This window comes from Glandiceps talaboti, chromosome 13 (genome assembly GCF_964340395.1).
Source record: "Glandiceps talaboti chromosome 13, keGlaTala1.1, whole genome shotgun sequence".
NCBI lineage: Eukaryota > Metazoa > Hemichordata > Enteropneusta > Spengelidae > Glandiceps > Glandiceps talaboti.
In genome coordinates this window covers 7,788,732-7,798,731 of record NC_135561.1, presented here as the reverse complement: position 1 = coordinate 7,798,731, position 10,000 = coordinate 7,788,732, and the positions used below count along the sequence as shown (strand labels likewise).

The 10,000-nt window shown below is 35.8% G+C and overlaps 1 protein-coding gene across 1 annotated transcript in view; it reads right to left on the bottom strand.

Moving 5' to 3' along the window:
- Positions 1 to 8,037, bottom strand: part of LOC144444804 (FK506-binding protein 2-like) — a 33,635-nt gene extending 25,598 nt beyond the window's left edge. Inside the window, exon 1 of the mRNA XM_078134341.1 lies at positions 7,853 to 8,037. Within this exon, the coding sequence (XP_077990467.1) occupies positions 7,853 to 7,963 (111 nt within the window). The 5' untranslated portion in view covers positions 7,964 to 8,037. The remainder of the gene's footprint in view (positions 1 to 7,852) is intronic.
- Positions 8,038 to 10,000: the final 1,963 nt, after the last annotated feature.

Genomic DNA, 10,000 nt, shown 5'->3' with positions numbered 1-10,000 from the left:
AAGTCCAGACTTATCTCCGCTTTTAGTATACTTGTATTGATTACCTCTTTCATTCAGACTTATATCTATCTTTAATGATTAGTGAAAAGGGAAGAATATTATTAAAGAGAAGTGGTCGTCTGATACGCATGCGTGTCCTTGTAAAATGTGTTTTGTCTGTTGACAAACACGGTGAGTGGTGTTGTGGTCACTATAGTGTCAGCGTTTACTCATTCTAAGTTCTGACTAACATCATGGATTTAACTTACTTGCACTTGCAGACTTCACTTGAAGCAATAATCTTTCGTAAATAATTTAATAAGGGTGAGGTTTTTTTTTGTTTTGTTTCTCATCTCCAATGGAATAGTCAGGCGGGTCGGGCGGGCGAAATAAAAAAAAAAGGGGGGCAAGAAAAAAAAATGTATTTTTTCAGTTCTATTCTCTGTCCTTTCTGTCCTGTTAGTCTCTATACAACTTCATTTCTCTTCTCTTTATTGAATTCCTTGTTACAAGTCTCTTTCCTTCATTTTAGCAAGGTTGACAAGTCTGTAGAACAACTTTGTAAGAAGATGATTAAATACTTATCATCCTGATGGGTGTATATCTGTAGCCATGAACTATTGTGTGATTTTATCAGGAGTACTAATACATTCGTCCTATTAATCAAAGTGGCATGGTGCTAGATGAATTTTCATTTATATAAACCATTACTTCTATGAAACATTTTTCTTCAGTGTGAACTTGTCAAAATAATCCACCAGATAACATGTAAACATTTCTAGAACTCAGAACCCCTTTGGGATTTACTGTTTAAAAGTAATTAAAAGTAATAATGTAAACATCGGAATGTCTTCAAAGGTCATGCATGTCATGGGCCATGAAACGCTATGGAGTCGGTCATTTCCCTGATAATACAACTGATTTAAAGCTAAAAACTGGTCAAGAAATTAGGAATGCAGTATGACTTTTACCAATTTTAAGCATAATTTTGAAAATGATGGAAATATTCTGAGCTATTATTACATTGCAGCAAAATGTACCGCGTGACAGTATTAATTTTGAGCCCTGTCCCTCATCAAACCTCAACGGCTTCTGCCATGATGAAAGACACATGCAGCTCTGACGTAACAAAGGGGTTGGGTGGGTGGGTGGGTGGGTGAGAGGGGGGGGGGGTGGTTAGACGGCGGTGTTCTGCCAAGGTTTCCAACAAGTGGGGACACAGGCCCCTTGGTTCCAAAAAGTGGTGTCATTTGACAGGGAGTGGGGTCAATTATTATTGTCTATGAAATATTCATATAAATTATCTCAGACCACTATTGTGAGTATCAATCTGCTAAGACAGTGCTCTATACCGCAGTGGCAAAGCGCAATTATTGCGCTCTGCCACTGCGGTGGAGCACTGTCTTAGCAGATTGATACTCATCGAGTTACATACGCTCCTCCTCCAAGTCGAGCACTCTACTCAACCAGCTACCAGACCCAGAATGGAACAGCCACAAATATATATATATATATATATATATATATATATATATATATATATATATATATATATATATATATATATATATATATATATAGTCTGATGATCGCACTATGCGTGAAACACCGAGTTACAACCAAGAAAGAGTTCCAGTACTACCAAAACGCTCTGCCACTGCGGTATAGAGCACTGTCTTAGCAGATTGATACTCACCGAGTTATATATATATATATATATATATATATATATATATATATATATATATATATATATATATATATATATATATATATATATATATATATATATATGATATATTGTTTAGAAAGATTGGACAGCCAGGTAGGCACAATTTTTAATCTGAATATCAATGAATAGCAGTGCTCAAATTTATAATTCCCTTTTTTCAGACAAGGACAATGAACAACTTCTAAATAAGTCACAGTGAACATATGATTGAATAAAAACTTTGAGAAATCCTAAACTTGTAACCACTTGTTTCATTTTTAAAATTGTTAGTACACTGCTGTGTTCATCATTCCCTCTTCAAATTCATGACATTTTGAAGAAAAAAAATCTCTGACTTTAAAAAGTACCAAATGTGAACGAAAAACTTACAAATAATAGTCAAACAAACTTTAAAATTATTTATTTTTTATTAATTAACCGTTACTGGCTGTATATCATGATTTGGTCCTGCTATATCAAATGACAGCATAGTTACGTACCGTAAACTTGCAATGATACGGAAAGCTGACATTAGGTGTCCTTGAAACTCAGAACTTGGATCTTTAACTAAAACTATCAACAAAGTCAAAGTTGGGATGCTCTGTAAATATTACATTAATTTTTTTCTGATTTGCACAACAAGTTCGTTCTTCATGTCTGACCGTGGGCGCACATGCATCGGCCGTCTATCGTGGCCATGCCAGTGATTACGCATTGATTCAGTGCCCAACATTCACATGTGTCACTAGCACTGTCAACATCATGCAACACGATCCCCTAACACAGCTTTTTCGGAATCAAAATACACATGTACTCATTTAATTTAACCCATCAACAAATGAAAATCACAACCTGTTCCATAAATTTGGTTCACGAAGGCTTCTGAGCTGTGGCAAGGCAGATAGATGTTCCGGTAGCAAGTTCAGTGTTTCACACACGTCAGTGATTAGGTCAGAGGTCACGACAGTGACAGTAGACAAAACACGTGACGAGAGACGTCCATTTCGACGTCTCATCTAATCCCTCTAATGTTTTAATTTGTAGATTAAGTTTATCAAAGTTGATCTTTTTGTGGCATTTTTTATGTTAACAATAGAACTGCGCGTTGTCACTGTATCTTATATGATGTCAACAAAGCTTTCCCTTAATACGCAGTCAGTATACTTCTTGTGGGATTCGCGTCGAGTCAGAGCCTGGCCTGGTCCGGCCTTGGACTTAGATAATTGTGATGTCTGCCGTAAAATGAATGCGCCAAAGCGACGCAAGGTGGGAAAATTATTGCTTCATTTGTAATTTTAGGGGGCCAATGTCGCAAGGTCGTGGCCTCGGCAGAACTGGCCTAAGACGCCATGGGGAACCTTACAATTTTGCTGTGCTCAGGGGTCGGTCGGAAATAAAAAAACTTTTTTTTTTCTGATGTCGGAGCTGCAAATTAGGGTCGGTCGGGAGATGAGAAACAGAAAAATAAAAAGGGCCGCCCTAAGTTTCTGTAAGGGGACATCGTTTTGTTTCGGCGTCCCTAGCAACTAACTAACTTTCTGTAGCGTGGGACCCCGATGATCATGCATGTAAATCGTACGTCTGCTAAACTTTAACATGGTTTGCTTTGATTTTGTTATTCCTTGTATGTTAGGTTAGGCAGTGTGCGTGAGTGTTTGCCAACAACTGTGCTAGGTATAGCAGTATATATGTACTGGCTATAACAGATTGCGTGACACAGTGAACCGTTGAGAGGATTTCGCATTCGTATGTTGTTGAATTAAATTGATAACCTTTCATCCTACGATTGATTTGATAATAACATGGTTTGCTAGATATGGAGAAATAGAACATCATTATTAAAAGGTAATTATGGCGTTTTTACGGCTATTACATCCAATAGCTTATATCTTATTCTGCTACCTTGAGTTTATTATATTATATGGCTTTAACATACGTAACAAGCTATGCCGTGGACCAGGTTTTCAATTAGCCCTTATCATGGCCGAACGAGTATTGTTTATCAGTCATGCACCGCTGGATTTCTAAATAATCAATATAGCACGATCCTGGGCTTACATTCACTGGCTTATGTACCACAAATGGAAAAGAAATGTGAGTGAATGATACAATTTTGTATTAGATACGCTATTTGTTGTTACCATTCAACAGAGGGGAAAATCATACTACATTCAAAACAGTGCTTAATCTATTTTCTTGTTTTATATCATCAAATCTCGGCAACCAAATGAAATTAGTATTTTACGGAAGAATTCTCCGCTAACATTTTAAGAGCATTCGTATAATTACAATTGAAAATCGTTCACGTTTGAATCACTTCATCATGGGTGTATGTACGGGTAATTAACCCTCTAAGAAATCTATCACTAGAATAATCAAACTTGAGAGGTAGTTCAACAGCAGTACGTTAAGTGCAATGGGTCAAATTTATACACCTTGTATTAATCAATCAACAGCTGGGTCAATGTTATGGTACAAGTACATTTTTATGTTCAGATTTTGTGGATAATCACTCATGGCGACATTTTGACACACGATAAAAAAATGTCAGACTGTCGACTACCTTAAACACATTCAATCATTGATAGTTTTAGTACGTGACGTTTGCATATGGTGCTTGGGTAAATGTGTCGATTAAACTCATTCTCAAAGTATCCAGTCCGCGCACACGCACACGCACACGCACACACACACACACACACACACACACACACACACACACACACACACACACACACACACACACACACGATTCATAATCAGATTCTTGATAAATTAAAAAAGGAAGTTCTTTCCTGGTTAATATTCTATATAGACTAAACACACCTTCAACGTTAGTGATCAACCAATTGTACATACCCTACACATTTTCCCATAGGTTATTCCTTCTATTTCCTTTTTATGCTAACAAAGCGCATCGATCGAAACAAGTCTAGCGGCATACTTTTATGGATGTTAGGAAATTACAAAATATCTCCAAATATATTCATCAAATTAAATCAAAGGTATAATAATCTATCGGAAAGTATTTTGCGTGCTTTTAATTTCCTCTATTGGGTTTAGTTTTAGCGCCGCGTGGATATGTCAATGTTGCAGAGAGAGAGAGAGAGAGAGAGAGAGAGAGAGAGAGAGAGAGAGAGAGAGAGAGAGAGAGAGAGAGAGAGAGAGAGAGAGAGAGAGAGAGAGAGAGAGAGAGAGAGAGAGACAGACAGACAGACAGACAGACAGACAGACAGACAGACAGACAGACAGACAGACAGACAGACAGACAGACAGACAGACAGACAGACAGACAGACAGACAGACAGACAGACAGACAGACAGACATGGGAAGACAAAGTGAGAAAGACAGAGACAAGAGCGAAAGGGAACCAAGGAGAGGGAATGTTTTGAATCATAAAAGTGAATAACACAATAATTTGTATTATAACTCTAGATTGCCATTCCTTGCTGTTATCTTTAACCACATATGACGTAAATGGACTCTGTATTTGAAGTAAGAAGTGTTAGTAGTGACAAGCCATTTCATAAAGCTCTCTCGAAAATTCTGAAAAATAAAGTAATGTGTTGTGATCCTGAAAATTATTCTATTATCGCTACTTTTCATGATTATGCATTTACTAGTATGTGGTTAGGGAATTGAAAATCAGCTTAATTGAATTTGGTTCGGTTTTAATCCAAATTAATAGAGAAATATTAATGTTTCCATCATAAAGAAGTGAAGCCACCAAGGTGTGAAATTCTATTCTACACGATAATAACATAACAGTTTACTGTCTCGTAAATGTAGCTGTGATAAGAAGTGGTCATTTCATACATGGTGAAACATGAACGAAATCAGCAAATGCCTTTCTAATTATATTTCTCGAGCGAACGAAATATCTGCATGATTTAGAGTGACTCTACTCTATAAACACATAAGTTTACACGTATGTTTGTCTGCCTGACTGACTAACGTTGAAAATGAATTTGGGCGTCAATATCAGATATGTATAACTGACAAAGAATATATGATATTATGCAAAGAGTATCTGATATTATGCTAGCAGTACCTGATATTATGCTAGAAGAAGTATCTGATATTGTAGTATGCGAGTAGTATCTGATATTATTCTGATATTGTGCTAGCAGTATCTGATATTATGTTAGTAGTATGTGATATTACGCTAGCAGTATCTGATATTATGCTAACAGTATCTGATATTATGCTAAATGAGGTACACTCTATAATGTGGGAAAAATCAATCAATCAATCAATCAATCAATCAATCAATCAATCAGTGAAACAATGCACTTCGCGTTTGAAATAAATTGTGTGTTTACGGAAAGAGTCTCCGACTAATTTTACGTCCTTTTCTTAATTCAAATTTAAAAGTATGGTATAGCACGATGAATGTTGTTGTTTGTGTTGATTTTGTCGTTGTCGTCGTCGTCGTCGTTGTTGCTGTTGTTGTTGTTGTTGTTGTTGTTGTTGTTGTTGTTGTTGTTGTCGGCGGCGGCGGCGGTGGCTGCGGCGATGGGGGGGGGGTGGAGAGAGGTAGTGGTAGTGGTATCTTTAAACAATTTTTTCCGATTCTGGATCGGAGCTGTAGGAATAAAATAATAGTTACACTAAATTCCCCAAAATACAAGTTCGACCATTAAAATTGCAATATACGTCGTTTTGAAATTTACGAGTGTGTGGTACGAAGTAATAACGTTTATATCTCTACATCAAATCTATGTTCAATCAAAACCTAATCGAGGCATGACCACATGTATTCACTATAAATAAACTTGGGATGGTATTATTTGAAATAACTTAGTCTTCTCAATGGTATGATACAAACATTTCTAGTTGATACAAATGGTGATGACCGCCGTTGGCCATGAATGAAGATTTTTGCAATTATACCTTCATAGTAGTTGAAGGACTCGGTTCAGATAGACTTGAATGACTTGAGAGAAGAAGATTGAATGTTCTCATATTATGCCAAAGGGGAAAATGTATTTTTTTAAATACATTTGAAGTAAATAAATGATTAACAAACAATTTGACAGGATAATGCAAATAAATTTAATAATAAATGTTGAATTCAGGAATCACTGATTGAATTTGACAAGATATTGCAATAAACCTGTTTATGATAAACGTGACGAGTTTATTTTAATTGAAAACAAAGCTTGGGCAGTAATACTGCGATGTTACTATTTAAATTTATGAGATGTCACGATATGAGACAATCTACCACTTCGATGGCTTATTATGGAAAAGTTTTCAGGCTGTCGTCAGACTCAGAAATCTATTCTCCGACTGCTATCCTCTTTGTGTTGTTCAAATAGTTGCCATTTCACTCTTTGATCTTTGAATTAGACTCTACCAGGTGTATTCACATATTATCTTTTAAACAGTTTTATAAAACACAAGATTATCACTGAAAATATTTTTTTAGAATCACTGAAATTCATTCATTTATCACTCTGTTTATTGTCTCATTTTTGCCAGTGAAAACTACCCAAGAGATCGGTGATGACAAAACTGAAAAACTCGAATGAACCAAAGGACTATATAGATATAAGATCATGTATACAATACACTTTTAACTCATTAGTCACTCAATATCAATCAATCAATCAATCAATCAATCAATCAATCAGTCAGTCAGTCAGTCAGTCAGTCAGCCAGTCAGTCAGTCAGTCAGTCAGTCAGTCAAACGACCAATCTGTCTTTAGCAAACTCTGTAACGATGTCAATTTATCCAGTCATTAGCCAGAGAATACGTTAAAGAAATCTAAAATTAAAATTACGTGTAAAAAACACCAGTTAATGGAAAGAGCTATACAGAAAGTTGCTCCAAAACAAAATAATAATCCTTAGTATAATCCTTATACCTCCACTGATATGCTAACACATGTGAGAACCTGGCATTGAAAAGCTGGCCTATTAATACATATAGTATGCTAAGCCGTGTAAATCATTGCAGTATATAGTCGGCATGTAAACTAAAAACTTAGTAACTATAGATTGTCTACAAGATATACCACTCAATTACAATGCTCACTAGCCGTTACCAAGGTGATATCAAATATCTGTAATTAAAACAATAAATGAAATTAACACTTATAGTTTTAATGGAATTAAATACAATTAATTTTTTTAACATAGTGTAATGATAAACCTACCGTCACGATTATACTAAAGCCTTCGATTTCCACTCCTTCGACTAGAACATCACAAAGGTACAAAATGGACAAGAAAATTCCGAACACAGAAAGTACATTTCCATCCGACATTGCGACGATAAAAGCTACTTTCTAAGGGACCGCCACATTGGAGTACAGGCTCAGTGATCATACAACTGGAACACTTGTCGTGGTGGGAAGGTGATGATAACTGTGTGTAGAGAAAATGATGAGTACCACGTGACTCCACAGATCGCGTGTCAGCCACCGTACTCAGTGATGACGTAGGCGATTAACTATCAACAAACAAACATATATCGCAAGGATGTGTAAGTGGTGTTATCTGTGGCGAATGATAACCGGAGGTGGTCCAAACACTGAAAGGTTAATAAGGCAAATTATCAAAATTCCGTGAACGTGTTCTTCGCAAAAAGTCACTTTGCATTAAACTGGAAGTTGAGGGCGCTATTTCACATGTCCGCTAAAAAGTACTTTTAATAATCTAATTCATCTAATTTCATTTCTGGCATGTTCAATGTTACAAGATACTGTTTGCTTGATGAAATGAAATTCGCATGAGGTCTAAACGATAATTTCTATTTCATTAATAACTTTGACAAAAAACCTTCTGATGGAACAAAATCGACTTCGTGTATTTAAATCAATTTACAATACAGGTAGGCATTATCAAAACAGATCAATTATACATCTGCTGTCGATTCCATTATGAATAAACTACCAAACTAATTACCGGGCGATGAAGTGCAAATACAATGATAATCTAAAACAACAATCGCAGAATAACTGAGCCTGTGATTAAAACAACAGGTGACATGAGAAACACAAACAAAAGAAAAATATATTCTACGATACTAAACGGTGAGGGCGATATAGCGAAATGCCAATCCGCGTGTGACTTTTGACAAGGAGTGATGTTGCTATGATAGTAAAGTTGGTTATAGTATAGGTGTTGTAAATCCATTGGCCTTCCGTAAAGTGGCACAAGCTGAGTTCACAAGCTTTTTATTCAAATGAAAATACGTAAATTACACCTCAATGTATGCCTTCTATGACATCACAATTTGTGTTCTGGCATTCTTAGAACAGTTGATGACATACATAGGAGGAATTTGGCCTGAACATTTTTTACATTGATGTATAAATAATTACGTCATTGGATTGTTTACTAATTATATCTCAATATCAGCTTTAAGTTCAGGCAATTGCAAATGATTGTTAAGTGTACTTCTGATTGGTAAGCAGAATACAACAGGTTACATACGGCAATTTTGTCCACTTGTCCAAAATATATATTAAATTCACTTCTTAAAATTGCACTACTAGACAAACTCTAATCGGTTGACATGACTAACGAGAAAACTAGACATTGACATATTGTGATCAATTCTGTGTAAAAAATAATCTCAATTATAATAATAATCACTGCCTTATCACCAAATAGATTAATTAATGAACGCATATTATAGTAGTGTTTTACTATTTCTCACGACTGTTCTAATAAAATTGGGATAGAATTCTGTTGACAATCTCACTTCTAAATTAATTACTATAAACAGTCGTATGACGTCATCTTTTACTTGTATACAATCACTTCGAAGACATTATAACTTTATTGACTAATAATAGAAACTACATAATGTAAACAATAATATCTTAAAGTGGGAATGCAGAAGACGAGGAAGTTTTATTAGAATTGATGCAGTAGTCTTTGAGATATTGAGTCCAAAGGCAGACAGACAGACAGACAGACAGACAGACAGACAGACAGACAGACAGACAGACAGACAGACAGACAGACAGACAGACAGACAGACAGACAGACGGAACTATTAAAACATAACCTTCCTTCATGCCCGGGGGGGGGGGTGAAATGGACTGCTTCCGATTATATTGAGGTCATGTGACTACGGCTCAATATTTTGACATTTCTCTTCACATCCATGAATACACCACTGTATAGAGGACTTCAGGAAGTGTCTAGATATGCGTGATTCTTAGATTGTTTAGTGATTCAGAATATAAAATATATCAAATGAAACGCAACAATTGTTGCAATGCATTATTAATTTTTAATATAATAACATTTGCCACTTCGTTACGCGAGATATAATATCACTATATCTTACG